At 39.9% G+C, this 25,651-nt stretch overlaps 1 protein-coding gene and 1 long non-coding RNA gene across 4 annotated transcripts; both read right to left on the bottom strand.

The window, feature by feature from the left end:
- Nucleotides 1-17,864: 17,864 nt before the first annotated feature.
- LOC147861000 (uncharacterized) lies at nucleotides 17,865-21,970 on the bottom strand. Of its 3 annotated transcripts, none has more exons than XM_087323954.1 (7): nucleotides 21,951-21,970; nucleotides 21,763-21,813; nucleotides 21,481-21,551; nucleotides 18,486-18,566; nucleotides 18,346-18,389; nucleotides 18,149-18,241; nucleotides 17,865-17,879 (listed from the first exon to the last, which is right to left on the bottom strand). In XM_087323954.1, exons 2-7 carry the CDS (start codon nucleotides 21,803-21,805, stop codon nucleotides 17,876-17,878), a joined length of 336 nt encoding a protein of 111 aa, XP_087180080.1. In that variant the 5' UTR covers nucleotides 21,806-21,813; nucleotides 21,951-21,970; the 3' UTR covers nucleotides 17,865-17,875. The 3 variants fall into 3 exon arrangements, with proteins under 3 accessions (XP_087180080.1, XP_087180079.1, XP_087180081.1); XM_087323953.1 differs by lacking the exon at nucleotides 17,865-17,879 and adding an exon at nucleotides 17,900-18,114; XM_087323955.1 differs by lacking the exons at nucleotides 17,865-17,879; nucleotides 18,149-18,241 and having other exon boundaries at nucleotides 18,342-18,389.
- On the bottom strand, nucleotides 20,475-21,466 carry LOC147861001 (uncharacterized). The gene is made up of 2 exons (XR_015530161.1): nucleotides 21,268-21,466; nucleotides 20,475-21,195 (listed from the first exon to the last, which is right to left on the bottom strand). It is a non-coding gene; the product is annotated as an uncharacterized LOC147861001 (long non-coding RNA).
- Nucleotides 21,971-25,651: the final 3,681 nt, after the last annotated feature.

Below are 25,651 nucleotides of genomic sequence, written 5' to 3'. Positions count from 1 at the left end.
GGCAGAAGAAGAAGTAGAGGAAGCTGAAACCGGAATCGACCAAGATCCCGAATCGGATTCGGATGAAGAGCAAATGGAGGAGCTGATTACCGAAGCCCAAAGACGGAGATATCCTCTCAGAGAGAGAACTTCCCCCCCGGAGATTTCCGGATGCAGAGCATGTGCTGCTAACCGATGAGGGGGAGCTAGAAAGCTTCGTAGAGGCGAAGGATGACACCCACAGCCGCAAATGGTTCAGTGCCATGCAGGATGAGATGGATTCCCTGCATGAGAACCATACGTATGAATTGGTGGAGTTGCGGAGAGGAAAGCGGGCACTCCGAAATAAGTGGGTGTACAAGTTGAAACCGGGAGACGCCAGCAACCCCCCGAGATACAAATCCAGGATCGTGGTGAAGGGGTTCCAACAGAAGAAGGGCGTGGACTTCGACGAGATATTTTCCCCGGTAGTAAAGATGACCTCCATCGGGACGGTGCTGAGTATAGCGGCAAGCATGGACCTCGAGGTAGAGCAGCTAGACGTGAAGACGACATTCCTTCACGGCGACCTCGAAGAGGAGATCTACATGCAGCAACCGGAAGGATTCGTGGAGAAAGGGAAGGAGCACCTGGTATGCCGGTTGAAGAAGAGCCTATACGGACTGAAGCAGGCTCCCCGACAATGGTACCGGAAGTTCGACTCCTTCATGACCGATCAAGGGTACCACAAGACACAGGCCGATCACTGCGTGTTTGTGAAGAAGTTCGAAGGAGGCGACTTCCTGATACTCCTTCTATACGTGGACGACATGTTGATCGTGGGACGGGACCAAGCCAAAATACGGATGCTGAAGAAGGCTCTCAACCGGACCTTCTCAATGAAAGACTTGGGTCCGGCAAGACAGATGTTGGGGGTGCATATTATCAGGAACCGGTCAGTGAAGCAATTGTGGCTGTCACTGGAGAAGTATGTGACAAAGGTGCTTCACCGGTTCAACATGTCAGATGCAAAAACCGGTTGGATCGACACTCCCGACAAACTGCAGATTATCCAGTAAGCAAAGCCCGAAGACGAAAGCAGAGAAGGCTGATATGATGAAGGTTCCATATGCCTCTGCCATCGGGAGCTTAATGTACGCAATGGTTTGTACCTAACTGGATATAGGATACGCAGTCGAAGTGGTGAGCCAGTTTATGAGCAATCCCGGCAAGGAGCACTAGAACGCGGTCAAATGGATACTCCGGTACTTGAAGGGCACTTCGAATATGTGTCTCCGATTCGGCTCCGGTAAACCTCAACTTGACGGGTTTACTGACTCGGACATGTCGGCTGATGTGGATACCAGCCGGTCTACATCCGGGTATGTAATGACATATGTAGGGGGAGCTGTTTCGTGGCAGTCGAGGCTGCAGAAGACGGTTGCGTTGTCAACCACGGAGGCGGAGTACATGGCGGTTGTGGAAGCCGGCAAGGAAATATTATGGATGAAGGACTTCATCGGAGAGCTCGGTATCCGACAAGATGAATACCGGCTCTATTGTGATAGTCAAAGTGCCATCCACCTTGCTAAGAATGCGGCCTACCATTCCCGGACGAAGCATATCCAGCGAAGGTATCACTGGATCCGGGAAAGAGTAGATGACTAGGAGTTCGCGCTGACGAAGGTCCACACGGCCGAGAACGGGTCAGATATGCTGACCAAAGTACTGATACCCGACAAGCTGGATGCATGGCGGAAGCGGATCGGACTAGTACTAAGACATCCCATGCCGGAGTGAAGGGGGAGTTTGTTAGGAAACAGGTCCCTCCGGATGGTGAAGACCCGATGAGAACCAGATGACGAGTACCCGACAAGCGCTGGATGATGCAGGTCCGGTGAGGAGTGCTCATTGGATGAAGGGACATATTTGTAAATATGTTTCTGAGAGTCCATCGGGGCTATATTTGTAAATAGTCGAAAAGTCATATTAGTATAAATATGACTTAGGGCAAATAGAATATACATAGTTGTTGTCATTCTTGTTGAAAGAGACTTGAGAGCGTGTAACTGTGTATAGAGAGAGAGAGAGAGAGAGAGAGAGAGAGAGAGGAAGAGGTCGCTGCCTCTGTTGTAACCGCCGCCTGTGGCGAAGATCGTGAGCACGAGGTCGTTGCCTCCGTGAGCTCACTATTGTACATTCTGATATAGTGATAGTTTGCAGTCTGTGGGCTGCCGTGGTTTTTTCCCAAGTTTGGGTTTTTTCCACGCTAACATCCTGTGTACTCCTCTCTCCATTGTGTCGTGCTTTTCATTTCCCGTTTTTCTGTGTATGATTCTAAGCTCGGTTGTGGTCGAGCGTTGCGCATAGGGAGCGTACAGTTCCTGTCATATGTCTCGACTTTGAAACACCTTCTTGTCGACCAGGTCCCACACTCTGTAGCCAAATTGTTGAGATAAAAGCTCAACATTGGGTGCGTAGACTGGGTGCGTAAACTGAGTGCACAATGAGAGGCCATAACGGTGCATAAACCGGGAGGTCATTGGATAGATATTCCGTGGAGGAATATATTTTGGGAGTTAGTATAGGGGCTCATTGATGAGCATTGAAGTACGAGTCAATACTTCCAACAGTCTGTATGGACTTGTATAAAAGTGCTCTCTGAGCACATCCTATGTACAGAGTTTTAGAGTATTGTTTTGGAATAGAGTTTTCTATGTTCTGCTCTCTTTGTCTCTCCCGCATACACTGTGTTGATTAAGCTTTCCATTAAACCTTCCTTGTCTCTTGTCTTTTGTTTGTTGTTACCCGGTTGTGTTTATTAAGCTTCTGCACATATTCTTTTACATGGTATCAGAGCATAAGGGTTGAGATCCTCTACCGCCGACAAACAGACAAACCCTAATCACGGTGAAGAATAGAAGAAGGAAAGAATGGACAGAGGAATGGCTAGGTCGCTTCCGATAGAGATGCTCGACAGAAGCAACTATGCATCTTGGTCATACAAGATCTAGTACCTCCTCAAGCATGACTACTGGAGTTATGTCGATGGAGCTAATGACATAGCACCCGAATCGAGACAAAGAGATTTCCCGGCCTGGGAATAGGCGACAAGTAGAGATCTCTACCGCTTCGCATCCTGTGTGAGCGATTAGCTTCTAAGATACATTCGGGATGTGAGGACGCCGAAGGATGGTTGGGGAAATCTGAAAAAGATTTTCGCCGCGAGCACCATAGCCAGAAAGCTCCATCTCAGGCAAGAGTTGAGCAATGTTCGACAACGAGACATGTCGGTGGCTGATTACACCTCCATGATCAAGGACATCTTTGACTCTCTCGCTTCTGTTGATGTAAATGTCGAGGAGGACGAAACGGTGCAAGTCTGCCTCGGATGGTTTGAGCATTCAAGTACTTGTAAGTACTTTTGTTAGTTCTTTTAAGGACTTGTATAAAAAGTGTTCTGTAGGACATTTGTATGTATAGAGTGTTATTTTGAATTGATTTTATGCTATTTTACTCTCTCTCTCTCTCTCTCTCTCTCAGTGTCTCTCCCGTGTACTGTGTATTCTCAAGCTTCCATTAAACCTTCATTTCTGTTTTATTGTTTTTATCATGTTGAGCTGGTTTATCTAAGCTTCCGCATATTAAGTTTTATAGGTACCCACAACCGAAAGTGGTTAATTGTAATGCAAGAGGAGATGGATTCCTTGCATGAGAACCACACATACGAATTGACTGAGTTGCCAAAAAGGAAGAAGGCACTTGGGAACAAGTGGGTATTGTCAAAACCAAGAGAAAAGATAGAGTGGCAGAAGAAAGATGTAAAGAGATCACAAGAAGAAAGGAGTGAAGTGATAAGAAAAGAACAAATGTATTAAGATAGAATGAGAACGGATACAAGATAGGCGATGAGAGTTTAAGATTGGTGTTGATTAGAATTGGTTTGAGAAGAATTGTATGTCTATGTTTATAGGTTCCGATAGAATAGCCTAGAGATTTCTATAATATTCTAGAATGTTCTAGACCTAGAATATTCTAAGATGTTCTAGGATATTCTAGAATGTTTTAGAATGTTCTAGAGTATTTACAATAATCAGTGTATTACAAGAAGTAGCTTTTATCATCTCATATGATCATAGACTATATTAATGGTTAGGTTCTTGATTATGTATTACAAGCTCTTGGGTTCAAGCTTAGGTGAAGCCATGACATGTTTATGTATTCATGACACTATCTCCACTTTGAGAATGATGAGTGGAAGGCGGAGTTAACAATGCAGGGCCCGACATGTTTGGTAGCGGCGATGGAAGTCATCGACATGAGCTTGAGGATTAGAAACATTATTGACAGGTTCCCAAGTGCGATCACTCGGAGGATAGCCTACCCAATCAACTAGATAATAGAGCTTATTCCGCACAATCATAGAATCAAGAATAGTAGCTACCTCGTATTCGGGGCCATCGGCAAGTTGGACAGAGGGTGGAGGTGGCATGACACGATTAGGAATGGATGAGGTGCGACAAGGTTCCAAAAGAGAGCTATGAAAGACTGGGTGAAGTTGCATGTGTGCTAGAAGATTAAGACGAAAAGTTGCATCATTAATCCCCGCAATGATGAGAAAAGGACCTAAGCGCTGATAATCAAGCTTCTCACATGGCCAAATCTCTAGGTCGAGGTGCAAGATATGAACGTTGAGATAGAGCATCTGCCTTCCCTTGTTGTTTCCCGAGGCAAAAAACGATCTTGAAATCAAAACGAGTTAGAAATTGTGCCCACCAAGCTTGTCTCCTATTTAACACTCGAGCCGTTTGAAAATACGTAAGATTTTTGTGATCACTATAAATGATGATTTGATGAGGCGATCCTTCCAAGAAATGTCGACATTGCTCGAAAGAGTTGACCTAGCTAGTAACTCCTTGTCATGCACCTCGTACTTTATCTCCGCAACAGTAAATTTTCTCGAGTGAAACGCGACTGGATGGGAGTGCCCGTCCTTGCTTGGTTGTGATAGGATACTCCCCAATGCAAAATCTGATGCATCTGCCTCAATGGTAAATGGCTTTCCGGGATCAATATGTGTTAAGACAGGAGCTGATGAGAATGCGTCTTTGAGCTAAGTAAAGGTTGTGTCCGCTTCAATAGTCCAAACAAACGCTTGTTTTTCTTGGTGACTTGGGTGAGAGGCAACACGATCTTTGAATAATTCCATATGAATTTGCGATAGAAGTTAGCAAATCCGAGGAAACATTGGACGTCTCGAACAGAACGTGGGGGTTGCCATTTCAATATTGTTTTGACTTTTGTCGGATCCATGAAGATACCCTTGGATGAAATAGTATAACCAAAGAATTCAACTTGTTCGCTGTCAAAATTGCACTTCTCAAGTTTGGCATACAAACCATACTTTCTTAAGCGTTCAAGTACTTTCCGAACATGTATATCATGCTCCTCCTGTGTTTTAGAGTAAATCAACAGATCATCTAAATAGATGATGAGAAAGATATCCAGAAAATCCCAAAAAATGTCATTTGTCATATGTTGGAAAACTATGGGTGCATTTGTGGGCCCGAAAGGCATGACTGTATACTCGAAATGACCATACCGAGTGCGAAATGTAGTTTTCCACTTATCTCTTGGTCGAATGCAAGCAAGATTATATGCACCCACCAATGTAAATTTCTTTGCCCCACCAATGTGCTCTAAAAGATTGGAGATTAAAGGTAGAGCATACCTATTTCTTAGGGTGACTTTATTTAATCCCCGATAGTCCACGACCAAACGCAACGAACCGCCCTTTTTCTTGACAAAAAATATAGGAGCACCGGCTGGAGACTTTGAATGTCGATGTATTCTTGAAGAATCTCACGCTCAGTTGGTGATAGATTGTAGATCAGACCCCACAATGGCTCTTTTCCTGGTTCGAGGTCAATGGGACAGTCAGACAATCGATGCTTTGGAAGTACACTAGCTTTGACGTTGTTGAAAACATCAGCATATTCTTGATATTTTTCGGGAATTTGGATTGAATTCCCTTGAGTGGCACTAGAAGGTGTCACTGATACTGTAAATAAGAAGAGTTCCTCCTTTCCTCCCACTTGGGACAATTGTTGCAATGTAATGGTTGAGATTTGATGAAAGGGAGATGGTGCACCGGTAGAACTATATTCTTCATGGGAATCTTCTTGGGTTTGATCCTTAGCAATGAGGTTTTCTGCTGAAGGGCACCAAATTTCGCGCCTCCTCCAATCGATTCTTGGGTTATGTAGCTCGAACCATGGCAAACCAAGGACAATTGGATGGTCGGGGCTACAAATTATGTTAAAGGAAACTACACATCCTAAATAACCTAAGAGTATGTGTATTGGCTCAAACTCTTCGAATATCTTCCTGGAAGCTATGGGACGTCCATCGATCACTACTACGGAAACTAGGCAAGTAAGGGTATGCAAGGATATTTGATGTTTTTGGGCAAAATCTCTATCCATGAAACAAGAATTGGCTCTCGTATCTAAGAGGGCTTGGACCTGAATTTGACAACTCGGTGTCCTAACTTGTACTTGGGTTGAGAAGACTCTACTAACATGCTTGGATGAAATGGAACCTACACTAGGTTGTACAGATCTAGTTAGGGTTGTCCAACCAAATGGCTCCTATTTTGGTCTAACTTATTCATTTGACTCCTCTTCTAATTGGCTTAGGACTTCAAACTTATTGGACAAGGGTGGATTATTCATAATATTAGAATCATTAAATGCTTCTAAAATGCTGGACTCATTTTTATTGTCATAGTGAATTTGATTTACTTTACGTCTCGGCCTACGAGAGCAATGAATGGCTATATGTCCTAGACCTCCACAATATAAGCATAGATGGTTTGCTCAGGGTCGTTGCTTCTCTTCGTCCGACAATGGTCCTCATTGTTGGGTCAGATCGATCTCCATGGGTGTAGGCATATCCATTGGGGCTAGACTACGTGTTTGCCTTGGAGTAGGAGTAGGGCTATATGTTTGCTCCGTTACTGATGCATAAGTTGGCGTGAATCTTGATCTTGTTATTTGTTGTTGTTGCTCACATCGACTCTCAAAAAGACGATTATCACACTGTATTGCTCAACTAATAGCTTCTGTAAGTGATTTTGGATCCTCGGGGAAGGTAAGAAGTAAGTCCTTCACATCACTACGAAGACCGGAACGAAATTGCTCCATTAGGGCTTGTTCATCCCAAGGAATATCGTTTGCGATGAGATGGAAATTGGTTGCATATGTCGATGATGGCTGATCACATTGACGTAGTAGTGTATGAATCTTGTTGATTGTTGTTCTTGCCCCATCTGTATCTCCGAAGCAAGCCTTAAATTCTTTTGCATACACTTTCTAAGAAGATATCACAATCATGGAAAAATTTGCCCTTGCTTAAAACACGTTCGCGTTCACAAGTGGAAGGATCGCGCATAAATGGAAGGATAAGGGAAATTTTAGGGGTTTTTCAATGATTTTACAAAACACATTGATACCAGTATCATACAAGTTCAAACATACTATGAAAAAGGTTAAAAATCCACTATTTTTGTGATTTAGAAGTAACTAAAAAAAGACGAATTTCAAAAACATACATTCTCAATTTATATCACAAACTTTATAACCAATGTTATTTTATAAGAAACGATTTTTTAGAAATCATAAGAATTCAAAACACATGATTTTATATTACTCGATTTGTTACAAGCGGAATGTAGTTACACTTAATAGCCAAATATACATTCATGATCACTCCTTTACGGACAATCACTACTATAACTAATATACAATGACGATTCCTCCTCATCATCCTCGGATGTACCAATCAGTGCATTATCTTCGTCATAAACCAAATGGTTTGACTCTAGATTATATGTAGCAGATCTCGTTTGCCTTTGACTCGAGCCACCTTGTAGACCTGGTAATTTTTCTTTTATTATATCTATTGTTGACTTCCTTAATCATCTGGCTTTTGTAAGTGTGAAGTCGTACACGATGATATCCACATCAGAGATATCAAGGGTCGAGGTGTTACGAATGTTTCGCTTCCTCTTCCTACCTCCCCTTCTTGTTTGGCATTCAATCATCTCCAATGTATACTTACTTGTAAAAGCATTTGCACTTCTAGTGTTGTACCAATGAACATTTATAGACTTGATCGTGTTTTCTATTTCATGCATTAGCACTTCTAGAATTTTACCAACCCAAAATTGGTGGCCATGTGAGTTCTCATCAGCCGGCGTTGCAATCAACATCCCCGCGGTGAGCTCTTGCAAATTTCCTTGCCATCTAGCTTCGGCTGCTTTGGTCATCCTTGGTCCCACATAAATGTCTCTTTGTTGTGGATGGACCAAGCTGTCATTAATCGCATTTACTAGTCGCTCCGGACTTCTATTTACGTGATCATGTTGCAGCGACCATGTGAATGGCGTTTCCAAATTCCAATTATCAACAGATACACAATTGTCTATAATTTCTTTCTGATCACTATAAAATACATCCCACCATGACGTGTCTTGTTGTGCGGCATATTTCTTGGCGGCCTCAATATGCTTTCTTTTTTCTTCTAAGGCTTGGAGCCATGACCGTTTTTGTTCTGATACCAAGTCGCTCTGCAACTGTCCTTTCTTCTCAATTGGCATTTGCTTAGCTCCATGGACAATTGTACTCGGCATACAAAGTAATAACTGGCAACCACCTTCAGGTTCCCATGTTGTAGAAGATGAATATTGTTTAGCATACAAAAGTGTAGAACCACTTATTCCATTTTTCTTTATCAAAAAAATGTGATTGAAACTTATATTGTTTAACTGAGCAAGCACTTTAACATTCCCACCACCCCCATCTAATATATATCTCTTAAAGTCATATACCTCCTTCAAGTGTAACACTTTTGGGCGTGGTGTATATGCATCACAAATGACATCAAATAGTTTAGGTAAAGTGAAAGCATCATGCCGAGACAACTGTCTGGAGAATGTGCTAAACATCTGATCTATATGGTCATGTGTGTGGCCAACCAAAAGGAAATTGACTTTCACTTTCCTAAACAATTCTAGGTTGACCAACATACTTAGATAGCCAAATACAGTTGAATTTTTGTTCTCTCTAACAGTATTGTCCAAGTGCATTTGAACAAGGCACTCATCATTGACATCTTTGGGGAGCCTCCGCATATGCGGCAAGCATGTCTTCTTCTGGTCCATGCCATCTATCATTAAGCACATGTATTGTTCAGGCCTCTTCAAACACTTCTCTCTATGATGCATCGCCTTCCTTCGTTCTAAGGATTGTGCCTCACGATGCTCTTGTAGTAACTTCTTACTCGTATCCTTTTCCATTGATGTCTTTGCACCTTTAGCCAAACTTTTAAGATTTGCACAAATAGAGCAATACCCCATACGTACTTTACGAGGAATAATAACATTTGAAAACCGAGCTCTCCATAATCTTGTGAATTGGCTATAGGTGATAGACTTATTACGTGAGCCCAGCATTTCAGATCGATAGACATCATAAACTTCCCGACGGGTATAATTATCAGAAAGATGCATCCTACCTGTAGTGGGCATTACTTCACAATTTAACTGAAAGTAAGTTTTCATCCAGCCAATAACTAGTCTTCCAATTGCACCTTTCATACTTGGAACCTCTTTCATACTTGGAACCTCTTTACAATTGAGCATCTGATCCCCGCTAAGTAGACGTTGTTGTACTCTATGTAGCCGCATGTTACTAACACATAACGCAATTTTGAATGCAACTCTACATATCTGTTGCGCATGGAAGATATAATACTCGAATGATACTTTGATCCCTGTACATTTGTCAGATACTAGTTGCATATGTGATCCGAGGTAAGTGTCTTGCTCATCACCGGTCATCGAAAAATAGTATCGCCTTAATTCTCGCAACTTTGATTTTCCAATCATAGACATACAACCACGGGCACAACATATTTTGTTGACATCAAATCCAATCTGTTTATCTGATGTCACCAAGCTAAATCTAGCCAGACGAATTCTTCGTGGGATTCTTCTAATATGCATAGGGCTCCCAGATTTCTCTTCCTGCATAGAGGTTGGTGTAACCTTGTTAGAGTCTAATTCTCTATTGTGACCATCGCCAATGTTATTCAATGTTTCCTGGGCACTTCCTTCATTCTCGGTATCTTTATTAATATCATATTCTTCAATAGAGAACTCTTCACATGTGTCATTATTTACATTCCCTGTAGATGAGCTCAGACAATATTCTTCGATAGAATATGGTGAGTCGGTCGACAGACAATATTCTTCAATCGAATATGGTGACTCTGTTGACAAACAATACTCTTCAGTAGAAAACGATGGATCTGATGACAAACAATATTCTTCAATCGAGAATGGTGAATCTTCACTCATGGCTTAAGATCTAGATAGGGCTCTCTAAGTTATACTCCTCTCTAAACATATACTCCTCCCTAAACATAAACTTCTCTCTAAACAAAAGCCAAATCAATAGAATGTCTATATTATGTAATATTCTATTAATACAATACATCTAAAAATTATTTTTAATAAAGTAATTGTACTTAAATTATCAATCATTATATAAACTAGATCTAAATGATGTTAAATCAAGTAAAATATAAAACTAATCATTAACAAGCCATGAATATGTTGGATTAATGTTAAAATCATTGGCTAATTAATGGCGCCCATTTTGATATAGAACGTCTCACGCATTGGTTCTTTAATGCTCACCATTTTAAATATTAGACTTATCAATCATTGGTTAATTCATGCCCACATCTTTAATACATAACATTTGAGAGTCATAAAAATTGTTGCTTTTAGTAATCAATCATTGGTACATTCATGAACCTCTATCATTGTCTCCTTCATAACCTTTGAAGTCATTGTAGGTTGTTATGACTATAAAAGATTGATCAATATGTTAGTTTGACTTTGTAATCATTAATACAATCATAAGTTACTCTAGTTAATGTGACTATGGTTACCAACTAACTATCCTCAATGTTACCAACCTTGGTTAAGGTGACTATGGTTACTTTAACCAATGTGTTCAATCCCTATAAATAGGAAGACCTCGTCATATTTCACTCACCAGAGCGTACAGAGCGTACAGAGCACACAGAACGTAGAGAGCACACAGAGCACACAAAGCACTCAGAGCACAAAGCACGAAAGCGTGATCTCCGCCTCCACTTCAATACGATCAACCATGTCTTCAAAGAGAATCGAGCGCGAGGACTCCAGGTAGGCCTCTGACACTGTGGACATTTTTGTAAATATGTTTCATTTCTCAAGAACTTGATACGCCGTATCGAGTTCATGTATACAATACAAATATTTATACACGAACTCGATACGGCGTATCGAGTTCGTGTTTAAAGTGTAGGTTTCAAAAAGAATCTCGATACGCCGTATCGAGTTCGTGTTTAAAACCTACACTTTAAACACGAACTCGATACGCCGTATCGAGTTCGTGTTTAAAGTTTGAATTTTAAAAAGGAACTCGATACGCCGTATCGAGTTCCTATTTATAGTGTAGGTTTTAAACACAAACTCGATACGGCGTATCGAGTTCGTGTTTAAAACCTACACTTTAAACACGAACTCGATATGCCGTATCGAGTTCGTGTTTAAAACCTACACTTTAAACAGGGACTCGATACGCCGTATCGAGTCCCTGTTTATAGTGTAGGTTTAAAACACGAACTCGATACGGCGTATCGAGATTCTTTTTGTGTAGGTTTTAAACACGAACTCAATACGCCGTATCGAGTTCCTGTATAAATATTTGTATTGTATACATGAACTCGATACGGCGTATCGAGTTCCTGTTTAAAGTGTAGGTTTTAAACACGAACTCGATACGGCGTATCGAGTCCCTGTATATAAGAAGGCTTTGAGAGAGAAAAATCATTTATGGGGTGGAAATGATATCAAATTGTCTGGCAAAATCAGTCTTTTTTATGTTGACTTTACTTACTTTTAAAGAAATACATGCTCTAATTATAGGTGTTTTATGACCTACTTTAGCTTAAAATAGTAGAAAATGATCCACAAATTGCCTTTACTATGGCAAATTCTCCTCAATATAGGTTTAGAATCTATATAAGTCATACCTACTATTTAAAAGAATATATAACCCGTTTTACTTATTACGATATATATTTTCTAGGTTGAATAGCCCTGCCTATAATAGATTTTTGAATATGTTACTGCTCCTGGAAACTGTTCTTCATTATAATATACAACCTCAATCTACGTGACTGCCTAACTTATGTTTTTGCATATACTTTCTTAAATAGGTCGTTTGAGAACCTGTCGGACCGACCCGTGAAGAAAATTAAGCTTCGCATACAAGGTTCTCCAATCGAAGCCCAGACCAAGGTAGCTCCTGAGACCATGAAGAGAGGAAAAAAGCTTCTCTTTAACGAAGAGACAAAATCTCAGCCACATAGTGATGTTAGCCAAAAGAAACTTGTCGCCGCTACTGGAGGCGAAGACCTTCCTGACCGAGATCTAACGGACAAGGAATGGTGTATGCAATATGTCGACTCAAAGAAAAAAGTCGTATTGTATACAGCAAAGAAGAAGGGTGAGGGGCAGCTTGGAAAAGAAACCCCATTTATGTATGGCCGTATTCTACGATTTGACTACGAAGATGCAGATTCGGCCAACATACTGGTAATGATAGAGTGCTCCAAGGGGGTACGTAAAGTGTTCCTTTCAGAAGACCTTTTAGTAAAGGAATCTTGCGGGCCTGAAGTGTTCAAGAAAGCACTTGATAACTCACAAAACCTTATTGTTACCTTGAGGCCTTATATACAAGGCCATGTAACTCTAAGAGATGAAGTGCCCTCCCCATTGAAGGCCACAAAAAAGGTATCCAAAGTCCAGTCAAGACCAGCAAAGAAGAAGACAACGAAAATGTCGGATACGGATTCAATAAGTGAAAATGAAGAAGAGGATAATAAGGGGACGCCAGGAGCCGAGCTGGCCTCGGGTGTTTTGTCATCCGAGCAGAATAAAATAAGGAGAGAGTTAATGCAACGGAAGCTGGTCAGGAAAGGGCAAGTATTTAATTTGCCTATAACACACATCCATCGGCCCCCTATTGATGAAAAAACAGGTCGAAGACCACTTGAGATTAGAGAGCCTCACCGCATGCATGTTCAAAATCTCAAGAAAAAAATGAAAATTAATCCTCATGCCACTGTGGTGCCTTTTATTGTTATGGTAGATCCTGAAGAATGTGAAACCATTGAAGATTTTGATATTAGAAAGCATGATCAATATAATTATTTTGTCATTGGTGGATCGCATTCAGCAGAGGCACGTCGGCAACTTGTGAGAGAACATCCAACCACTTTCTTCTTCAAGTATGCCGAGTGCAAAATTTATGTTGGGCTCACAACCGAAGAGGCTAAGCTGTTGGCATGGGACCATAATAATGATAATGACTATAGGCAGAAAATGTCGTCTATTGAGCGTATACGGTTCTTCCACCACGAGTATTTAGATGTGAAACAAAAGTTTGGTGTGAAGTTACATCCAGGCCTTCGACGTCAATGTCTGCATGAAGTCGGCATTGTGGTAGATGATAATGTTAGGTCCAATGGTCTTCGAAAGTATGAGTCTTGGTTTCAATTGGCGTTTAGAGATGGAGAAGTATGGGACCTACAAGATCAAATCTTCTCAATGTGGGAGAATAAGGAGGTAAAGGGTCAACGACAAAAGAAATCTAGGGTTGACCCTCAACTAGAGTTAAAGTCACAAGCCGCCAAGAAAATTGACTTGACAATTGAAGAAGCGGCAGACGACATGAAGTTGTCTCTATGGAGAGCGATGCAAGGTATTAAGGACGAGCAGCTTCTTGTGTCGGTTTTGTCAAGGGTTGTGGCGAAAGATTTAAGCCTTGAAGAAATGGTCACTGAGTTCAATAAGTAAGTCTTTCAAGTACTGAAATTGTAGTCTATCTGGTGTAATTCAAAGTTCTAATCTTGATTTCTAATTTTACAGTCATAAGGTGTACATGAAGATCCAAGAAGTTATGATGAAACAACTTGGATGTATAACTTGGGAACAAGTGACCGAGGATTATCCTCTAACGTCTTCGTATAAGGCGTTATCAGAGTATTTTATTGCATTCAAGGATTGGGTTAGTATTCATGTTTTTTCATTACCCTTTCATCATATGTAGAGCTTGTATAATAATACCTGATGTCCTATTGCTTCTATTAGAAACCGTGTCGAGGCAAGAAACAAGGAGAAGTTAAGGATATACACGATTTCCCTACATCCTTCCTTGCACATCTCGAGCGAGCCAGAAAAGAAAAGGATCGTCGCTTAGTCAAGGCGTACGAAATGGAGGAAGATGGCTCATTTAAAAATTTTAGCCACAAAAAAGATATTACGAGAGATCTTTACTACAATGTGGTTTGCGGTGATGTCATCGACTTGATCCAGAAGGTGCCAAAGAAGGAATATACGCTAATGATTGCGGATATTCCTTACGGATTTCGAATGGCTGGGTCATCATACGACGATGAACCGTTTAGGTTTAAACAATTGGTGAAGATGGTCAAGGATTTCGCTGAGCTAACGACCGCATCCTTGTGGCGAATAGTTGTCTTTCATAGTATGGACCAAGGGTACTCGGTAGCTCAAGCTTTGAGATCTCGTTGCCATGGCATCGAGAACCTTGCATGGTAAGGATTATTTATAGGTGTCTTTCATTATATTGCAATTCTTAAGGTTGTTGAATCTATTCTTAACTCGATGAATTATTTTTTATAGGATCAAGACCAATGTAAATAGAGGGCCAACTTTTCGGTTCGTTAATGCCATTGAATACATAACGGTTGGCTACTTCGATGAAATTAAGAAACAGAGAATCAAAGAGCATTCTAATGAAGTGGGAGGTTCAAATCTGTTGGTATATCCAGCAGTGACTCGGAAATTGCGACATGTCACCACGACAGAACGGGGACTTGTCAACCCATACCAAAAACCTCAACGACTTATGATGCGCTTGATCGAGATGTTTTCTGTCGAAGGAGACTAGATATTAGATCTCTTTTCTGGCACAGGTATTCCTCGAACTAGGGTAACGATCTTGAGATAACCAATCACTTTTTTTTCGTTTGACAACTAAATCTTCTTGTTACTTACATCATAGGAACTACGTCAGCATGTGCATTGAAGTTGTTTAGAAATACAGTTGCATTGGAGAAGGATGAGGACCAAGTTATATTTATTAATATGCGGATTAAGGCTTTGTGGGAGTGCCCAGACCAGGATGAGGAGGTCGGTGCAAAGAACCTCGCCAATACAGAAAGGTTTCAACCTGCTTCGCGAGAGCCTATTCCTCCGTTAGCCGGCAAACCGGGGGAGCTAATAGAGCTTGATGATGAGCTTATAGAAGATATTTTGTTGGCTCGGCTAACAGGGGAAACCAATGCACGTATAGCCGAAGACAGTTCTACACAAGATGATGAAGAAAATGACGTTGATGAATTGATTGCTATGTAATAGACTCTATAAAGAATATGACACTGACGATTTGTTAAGATTTCACATTATAAATACAAATTTTGGGTTTTACCTAGTGGATTCTATTCTTTATAATCTTCTATATGTTTCAATTTTATTTTTATATACTTGATTAGTAGATTTATGACATTGGTTTCACCGCGTGCATAGCTGACTACCAAACTTATGGAGAAACATGAACTAGTTTAAATGGAGGCTGATTTTGGTCCAAGCTAACCTTAACAGAACATGACCCTATAATTGTTGCCATGACTGTCCATGTTGTTATTATGGATCTTTGTCTTCTATTGTTAAAACTATTATGTTTCTATTCCATTGCTGCTTAGATTGTGTAGTGTGTTGATAATGGTTCCAGTTGCGTTATCGTTCGGAGTTTGATCTTGTGTGAATCACCTAAGCAATAGAGTAGATCAATTTTAAATACAGGTATGAAAGCCTAATAGGTTTGTTATTTCCACGACATTATCCTAAAGTTCACTGCCTTACATTGTGCACAATTATATACACATATGGTTTGATCCCATATGAACAAACTGAGGAATAGATTAGATCAACTTTAAATACAAGTATTGAATACTTTAATAAGTTAGTTATTCCAATCACTTATCCTAATGTGCACTATCCTACATTTTCCACAATTACATACATGCACGTATGGGTCAAAGTATAAATTATATCTCATTTTATTAGTATAGATACAAGTACACCTCATATTTTTGTAAAACTTACCTAATTAATATAAGTCTTTAAGTTAGTGTTTCCCTTGTCGCACAGTAGTGACATATTGAGCCATAGTTGAACTTTATTATGCCTACATTAACTTATCAACATGTCTAAACTTGCATGATTTCTAATGATCTCCACTCGTAGATCTATCATGTATTTTTATATTTGCAAATTCTCATCAAGTTGAGGAACATGTGATACTAGTGCATCCAATTTTTGTAGAGAGGGTGTATTTGCTTCGTTTTAAGAAGATTCTACAAGTGGAATGCGCAATCCTTCCACTTGTGAACGCGAACGTGTTTTAAGTTGATATGATTTGCAAATGCTTGATCTCCTTTACCATAATTGGTTTCAACCTTTACCACAAACCCACCATAGTCAAAGTTCTATTTGCTTCCACAAGGCCGTGATAGAAAAAAACAATCCACTTTCATGAGCACAATTCAAGCCAATGTTTTGTTTGTTTCCATAACCCATGATATGTTGAAGTTCCCTCTACTTGTGTTGTCATGTAGATTTGTATATTTGTGCACATTGAGGTTGACCCTTGATGTTTTGAACTAAGAGATGGAGTACAATAAGGATTAATTATAATACTTAGCAAGAAAGTGAAGGATTGATTAGATATCAATTCAATGCTTAAGTATATAGAAATCCTACATTGTTGTAATAATGCATTGATAGCCTTTGATTATCCTGAACTAAAATCCTACCCTCGGTTAACTTGAAACAACAAAAACCCCAAAATCTCCTTTTTATACATGATTTCATGTGCATGCAAACATCGTGCAATGTGTATACTTGCTTCCCAACAAGAGTGCATGCAAATGACATGTGGCACACATGCTTTCTTCTCATCACCATTAATCTAACCCTAAGCCCAAATTACCCTTCCCACGCACACCAACACAAGTCATAACTTTGGCTTGGTTTAGGCTTTGGTCAAAGCCCATGGCCAACAAGCTCAATCCCTTTTTAAACTTGTCGTCAAGTGAAAATCATTGCACCCTCCCCACAGATGACTCAAATGATTAAAAATATTGCCACAACAAGAAGCTTTGATCCATTGACTATGGAAACCAAAAAAGTCTTTCAAAACCAACCAAACTCACGAAACACGGACTTTGACAAAATTAAATGATGAGATTCATTTGTGGCTCATGCTGTATGCTCTAGAATTTCTTAGGTAGCTCAAAGTTCAGTCCAAAATAACCACAATATGAAGGCGTATTTGCTTATTTACATGCCATTACAAGGGGCAAAACTAAGGATCCCATCTAGGCAAAACCACACATAGGTTCTTTATTCTAGTGAAAAAAAATTGAGTCCCATCTTTATTCAAGTTCTTTATTTCTATGAATGAAACATGGCACATGCACACATTGACGTAGGTTCTCAATTTTAGAAAAAAACGGAAGAATTAATTATAATTTATCACATAGACAAAGTTCATCTTTACATGTAATTTCTTATTGCTTAAGACATCACTGAAATTTTTGCATGCATGGCTTTAGTGACATTTCAATCAGTGTGTGGTAAATATCATGTGGCTACAAAATACCACAATTCGAAAACAACTATTTCAGATGTATAGCATGGTTAAGCACTTCATCTGCAAAACGCAAGTAAATAAGCATAAGACAATTTATCCAAACGAATTTACGTATGTCAATTCTCGGAGGATACTTTATTATCCCATCTTAAGTCCTTATATGGATAAGAATACCAATGATACTTGCTTCATACTCCCAGAAAAATAATGCCACTTTTGGCAGTGGTATTGCAATCTTCACATGTAAGGTATACACTGTACCCATCAAAGATAAAGAATTACTAGTAATCTTTCACTGAGTCAATTTTTCTGCTCAAAAAGTGTCTTACAACAAGGATGCCCAAGCTCCAATGAAGGCAAAACCACCAAATGGAGCAAGAAATGAAAATTTCCTGTCTTCTAGATAAGCAACAGTATAGCAACTGCAAAATTGAGATCATTTTCACTGGTAACTTTAGTTAAGCAATACCTTTGTAATGTTCATTTTGTAATAATACTGAGAATATTAACGAGTACTATTACTCACGTTCCAGAGAAAGCAATAATGCCAGTTGTAAGAAGACCTCCAAACTGCCCACATATTATACAAAAATATCAGATATCGGGTCATAGAATGCATTTCTAATATTGATTTGTTCATACAGTTGCAGGCCAAATCAGACTTACAATGTGTGGGCGTTTAGTATGAGGTGCTGCCAGGAGGGCAGATGTGTGAACAAGATGATACAAACTAGCCGTTTGCCATACCTGAAAGCCAAATCAAATATAGGTACATGTCAAAAACTCCTACACGTATAAGATCTCAAACATCAACCTCATGAGGTGAGGATAGTCTCAACATAGACATAACTACATTACTGGGGATTAACTAAGGCTAGAGGTGGCCCATTAGCTACCCTCCAAGCATTGATAAATCCTAAGATCTGTGTCTGAAACAGCACCCTATTGTTTCACCAACATTTGGCATTCATATGCATAGCTATCCTAAATAAGACAAAACGAGAAAAATTTACCAAATGTAACCTACAGATATGTAAATGCTTATGAACTCTCACCCTAGTTCACTAGAATCATGTGAGTTGCATAAGTTAGCAAATCTGAAGGGAAGATTCAAAAAACACATCAGAGCATCTAAACAGCCATTCTGTCATAGAAGAAATCAGTGTTCCACAGATGTGCACATCTTAAAATAAGATGCGTACACTGTAGACGTGCCGCACTGACACACATCTTAAAAATCAGATGAATCTGAATTTTGATAAAATTAATTAACATCTTCAGAAAGTTTTGCCCAACATCCCAATATATTCTGCACTGTTTTTGGCACCAAAAATGCATCAATTGCACAGGCAATAGGCCAATGAGTACACAAGTAGCAGATGGGAGGAAATATACTTGTAGCAAAGCAGCACATACACAGATAACAGGACATCAACAACACAGGAAGGAGGGCAGCAACTGATCATTATACAGGTAGCAGTGCATAATTTGATTATGGCACGGATAGCAGGACATAAATTAATCATTACACAGGTAGCAAGGCATCAATCACACATGCAACAATTATAGAGCTCTTCCCTTAAATCTGCTGCAGCTGAGAATGGCTAATAAAAATTAAACCACTGAGAGAATTATGGGATGAAGCATGCTCCGGAACACAAAACGTTTTGGTGATAAGTACAGGAATTGAGATTAGGCATTTCACTAGCAAATTGTGACATTTCATCCAAAGGAGTTCTTGATCAATTGGAAGCACACTAGGTGTCACAGGGGAAGGAATGAATAAGTGCACAAACACCCAGCCGAAATGAAGGAAGAGATTTGGAAGGATGGGCTCATTTAGTGGAACAAGGCCAATTATCTACAACTACTGGTTCACATTTAGTTGCTCTGATCCTCCTCCACTGGTGCAAAATGGAAAGAGAGGAGAATCAAATGATGATGTAAATGTTGTGGCAGGTACTAATTGCACTATCCATGATGCAAGGAGGAGAATCAAGTGATGATGTAAATGTTGTGGCAGGTAATAGTTGCACTATCATGATGAATTAGCTCAAGCACTCCCTCCTACGCATTTGACCATGAGGCTCTTCATCTGATAGAATAATAGTTTTAGTTCTTTGTCTTTCCTCATTTATTTGTTGTTTTGTTAGTCAAGATTTGAGGGGTCAAGACTTCCGAAGTTTTCTATGGTAATTGATGTAAAACTGTGTTCTATTAAGTTTATAGATTCATAATCTGCCAGCATATTTAAGTCCTCTATAGGTTAAGGTATTTGTGAAAAAAGGAAAACTCCAAGGGCATCTAGATTCAGAGATGCTTAAGATATGTAGATGTGCTGCATCTTATGCATCTCCCTTGTGATGTGTTTGAACTTAGGAAGATATCATTCCTGAAAACTGGACATAAGGTAAACGACATCTTCATTGAGATACTTTACCATTCAATTCAACTCAAAACAATTGCATGATAACCGTGAGTGCGTAAAAGAAACAATGATTGAGAATTTACAATATTGCCCTATTGAGACAAGTATGCAAAGACAAATATGCGATTTTCTAATTGCCACGATTAAAAAGATAAAGCTCTACACCTCAACAAATTCACCATGATTGAATTGTACTAGTCATATAAATTTATGCGCCAAACTGCAAGTAGACAGACTATAGAATTTGAATCAAAAACATATAGAAATTTGATCCCACTTGCAAGCATTCATCTAAAATTACTGAAATTACAAACTCTTACAGTTCACATATGCCTAAGGATTTTTCTTGCCGAGCAAATTAAACCTGGACTTTGCTCTATTATCCATATGATGCTATAGATGCTCTCGTATATACAATAATAAGTCCACCAATTTTAAAAACCATATGAAACCTCGTCAAGGATCGTTATTTTATTGGGAGATAAAACTGACTAAACAAATTAGACAAAATATTATCTTATTAACAGCAGGCGAATGATTATGCTTAATACGAAGGAGAAGACTCATGGATATCCCAGGCATAATAACATAGTTGGTGCCTTCAAAACCAAGAAATTCTTGAGACTCATAATTTGTATGCATTATTGAGTACAACTATTGTTGCCCAAAGGAACAAGATATAAGAAATAAGATATTTGGTTTTTCTCTGAACCCTTATTCTCTTAGTTTTTCACAGTATACAAATTATTCCGAATTCAAAAACAACAGAAAAAGATAAAGTATTTGCATTTGTTGAAGAAACAAGGTTGGTCTTCAGCTATGATAAAGAGACAAAGGTTATCTTCAGATGAGGTACTTCTTTTATCAGACTAAGCTACATGGATAGGTGGATGGATGGGTGGATAGATAACGCCATTTAAACTTCTCAAGCTAATATGTTCCTTAAACCTAGCCTTTCATGTATGGATGGGTGGATAGATAACGCCATTTAAACTTCTCAAGCTAATATGTTCCTTAAACCTAGCCTTTCATGCAAGTATGATATAAAATGAAGACCAAGATAAAAAAGGAAAAGCAAAGGAGATTAAGCTCTATGTTTGTGTGTGTGTATATCCTGGAGGATCATGCAAGCATGTTCTTTCAAGCTACAAGATATTGATCATAGTATAGGATCAAATATAAAAGAAGACAAAATGGAGAATAAAAACTGAATGCAAAGACGAAAGTGCTTGCCTCTTTGTAAGAAGGATTCTGTGGCTTGAACATGTGAGCTCCATATGTGCCTAAACCTAAAGCCGCCATTCCTGGTGAGAAAATAAAAAGAAACAGAAAACAGAAAGCTGAGCGTTTTCTTCTTTTTTCTTTCTTCTTTGTATTCTATGAACATTATGGGTGTAAACCTAAAGCTTCCATTGCTGATGAAAAAAAATATGTAAACAGAGAACAGAAAGCTTTGAATGAGATTTCCTTTTAATTGTTCCTTCGTTATTTTTTCTTTGAGAGAAAAGATCTTACCGGAGACGCCTGCGACCTTGAGCCATATCCGAGAAGGAGCCATGGTCCCCCCTGTGGAAATGAAAAGCAGCAATCCATCTCTTCATATTTTAAATGTTTCCATGGTCACTAACATTCATTCATACGGACAGACAGACAGACGGAACAAGGGCAGGGGAACAAGGGCAGGACACGTGACAGAACATTACCTTATGTACATATACAACATACCTAGGGATCTAAAGATCTATCTATCTATCTATCTATGGATCTAAATATCACTACTACGACGACTCCAAACTCAATGTCACCCCCTTACACACCAATTCAAATGGCGAAGACTATGATGATATGTGACCTTGCAGAGTTCTCTCTCTTCATGGTTGAGATTTCGTGATGTCTCTACCGTTGTCAATTGCCACAAAAGAAGTCCTTTTAACTTTACAACATATTTTCTTACCCCAACTTGCAAATCAAAAGTGAAGGCATCCCGCATATTCCAATTGAACCATAGCCCCCAATACCACAAGAACTCAAAAATAATTTGGAAATGAGGCATCAGTTCATTTTTCTCCGTATGTGCAAAAACCCAACTAAAGGAAGATAGGCTTTCTCTAGTTAGAGACATCCACACTAATTTGATACACCTCCAAACTATCCTAGCCATTGGGCATGAAAGAAATAGATGCCTACTATGTTCCAATTCCACTGAACAAAAGAAACATGTTCCTCTAGCAATGTTTCTTTTTTTTAATGCATCCCCTAATGGTAAAGCTCCAACAATAACTCTTCAAATGAATACCTTAGATCGTAGCATCAATCAAGAACACTAACCTGCCTTGATCGCATGAAACCACCAAGTAATGGGCTTACGAAAACCTTATATCTTTATAACCCTTCCTTCTATCCACTTATGTTTGTCAATCAACTTATGATAAGCATCATTTGTTGAGATCATAGTAAAGCTCATATTTCCAACAAACATCCAATCGAGCTCTTGAGAGCCCCCATCTAAATCAAGAATCGCCTCATATGAAGATAGTAATTATTGCAACTTATCCCAAATAAAGGTATAACCTTTTGGAATACGAAATGTTGATCTTGTTGTTTGAAAGGCCATTAATCTTCTTTGTGACACCAACATAACCTCCTTGACTGATACCAAACCCAACCTAGCCATCTGATTAAATTGAAGGTTAAGACGTTGTTTGCCTTCCCACCTCAACAACGTTGATGTTGCTAAAACCTCCATTTGTAATGAATTGGAACATGTATCCCCTTTCTTGTAGAGGATGCCATTCCACAAAATCCAACATACTTTGCCAATATGTCAACAAATGATTAACTATCAAAGACCCTACACATTTGATAAAGGATTCGTGTGTGGAGGCGTGTGATATCAATCATGTCGAAATCGGCTTTTTGGACTTCATGTCTCTCCTTTTCGACTTCACTCCTCGCCCTCACGCTCGTCCGTTACAAGCATGACCATATAATATCCCGTGGTGAGAATGTACCATAGTATTCTATACACGTGGATAAAGTGTGACGGTTAAACGAGAGTGTAAAGAAGGGGAGGATTACTCATAATCCTCGAGATTGAGACAACCCATTAGGCAAAAGTGTGAACTTGCTTAGGGGCCTTGGGTCTGGCTATAAATATGAGGCCTAGCTACCCTCATTTCATCATCTCTTGACTACATCGAGACTCTATTCTTGTGGTGGGTCAACTCTTGTAGTGAGCGTGCCAGTACCACGTATGACTCGACGCTATGATGATGGTATGGGACATTAATCAAGACTCAAGTCCATCTCGATCCCTTCGCTCGGAGGTGGTCGGGTGGATTGGCACCCGTCTTTCTCTCTCTCCTTTCTTATTAATCTATCTTGGTTATCATTATCATATTCTTACTTTAGAACAGAGCTCTAACAGTGGCATGGCAAGATGTTGTAAGCCAAGCATACTCGACAAATTTCACAACTTGTCTAGGCCAAGGGGTTCAATGGTGAAGATATCGGCAACCTGCCGATCAATCGGAACATACACAAGTTTGACTTCACTAGAGAGGGCTTGCTCGTAGATGAAATGATAGTGGACCTCGATGTGCTTTGTTTGAGCGTTGAAGATAGGGTTCTTCGCAAGTTGGATGTTGGTGAGGTTTGTCGCAGTGTATCACTGTCGGTTCAGACACCTCCACCTGTAGATCCTTCAATTGCCTATTGAGCCAAATGGCTTCACACATAGCGACAACCGCCTCTCGATACTCGGCCTCAATGCTCGACATTGCTACTGTCGACTGCTCCAGAAGATCGTGGCGCTTCCAAATGAAAACGCAAATCCGGATGTTGGTCTACGATCGTCGGCATTTCTGGCCCAATCGGCATCCGTGTAGCAAACTAACTCCTCAGCTATTCTTGCCCGATACAACAACGCACTATCCTTAGTGCTGCTGACATATCGCAATATCCTGTGCGCGCACTGATGGTGTTCGGCCTATGCCTGCGACATCAATTGATTGATCAAACCGACCGGGTAACTAAGGTCCGGCCGAGTGATCGTCAAATAGATTCGGAACCGTGTCGGGTTGCACGTTGTTCCAGAATTTTGGCGAAGCTTCACGTTTTTTTCTAGAGGGGTTGAAACAAACTTACAATCCGTCACCCCAAACTTGAAGAGATATTTAGCACATAATGGCATTGGCTAATCAATATACCTTCGAGGGTTCAGATCACTTCGATCTCGAGGAAGTAATGAAGGTCCCCTAGATCCTTCATTTCGAATGATGCTGAAAGTTGAGACTTTACTTGACCGATTTCTCTGAGGTCAGTACCGGGGATGACTAAATCAGCGACATACAGCAAGTGTCATGATATAACAAGACTCGAACCCATGACCTTATGTTACGAGTGGGTTTAGTAGGCACATTGTTAAGTGGCTCAACTTTGGCATGGTTCACTCCATTGTTAGAAAGGGAATCTCCTTTACTAAACAATTTTGAAGAGTTTTTAAGTGAGTTTAAAGCATGTTTTGGAGATACTGACAGCATAAGGACATCAATCAACAATATCCGACGATTACGTCAAGGTGATTGTCCAACCTCTACATATGCTACAGATTTCCGCCTACTCGCCTCCAATATCCCCTGGGATGACCAAGCACTAATGGAGCAATTTCGTTATGGTCTACGTATCGATGTCAAGGATTTACTCTTAACCTTCCCCGAAGAACCAAGGTCATTGACAGAAGCAATCAGTCGGGCGGTGAGATGCGACAATCGTCTTTTCGAACGACATTCAGAACGTCAGTTCTAGATGCCAAGGGCAAGATTAGAGCCCACCTATGCCTCAGTGGTAGTAAAACCTTTTCCAAGGGATTCATATAATGCGTCTCCAATGAATACTCCAACTCCGATGGAAATTGACACTACACGTCGTCGCGGACCATTATCGGAAGAAGAAAAGTAGCGATGCCGAGCAAATCGACTATGTCTTTATTGTGGTGGACTAGGGCATATTGCAGTGAACTGTCCCCATAGGCCAAGAAGATAGGTAAACCAAATAGTTGCTAGTTCTAATTGTACTAAACTCGAGTCTATTTCAGTAAGAATATCTGATAATCCTAATAGTACTAATAGCCCAAATCTATCGAACAAATTTAATGTCCTTAGTCAGTTAGAAGAAGAGTTAAACGACTAAGTCCAACCAAAATAGAAGTCGTTTGGTTGGACAACCCTAGCTCTGTGCAACCCATTAGTGGTTCCATTCCCTCTAAGCAAATTAGTAATGTGTTCTTAGCCCAAGTAACAGTTAGTACTAAAAGTACATCGCCAGTACCTGTCTCAGCACTCCTAGATTCCGGATAGGAATTTTGCCCAAGCTCATCAGATATCCCTAAGAAAACTCCCGTGTC

This window comes from Azolla caroliniana, unplaced genomic scaffold (genome assembly GCF_043228905.1).
Source record: "Azolla caroliniana isolate FFs.n. ecotype wild unplaced genomic scaffold, voAzoCaro1.0.p SCAF_8, whole genome shotgun sequence".
Lineage (NCBI taxonomy): Eukaryota > Viridiplantae > Streptophyta > Polypodiopsida > Salviniales > Salviniaceae > Azolla > Azolla caroliniana.
The sequence above is the reverse complement of the archived record's forward strand: the minus strand, read 5'-3'. Positions and strand labels throughout refer to the sequence as shown.

Coding starts and splice junctions, on each gene's coding strand:
- LOC147861000 (XM_087323953.1), bottom strand. CDS start 21,805: ATGGCTCCTTCTCGGATATGGCTCAAGGTCGCAGGCGTCTCCG. Junction 18,390..18,485: donor ATACTAAACGCCCACACATT/GTAAGTCTGATT, acceptor ATATGTGGGCAG/TTTGGAGGTCTTCTTACAAC. Junction 18,115..18,148: donor GGAGCTTGGGCATCCTTGTT/GTAAGACACTTT, acceptor AAATTGACTCAG/TGAAAGATTACTAGTAATTC.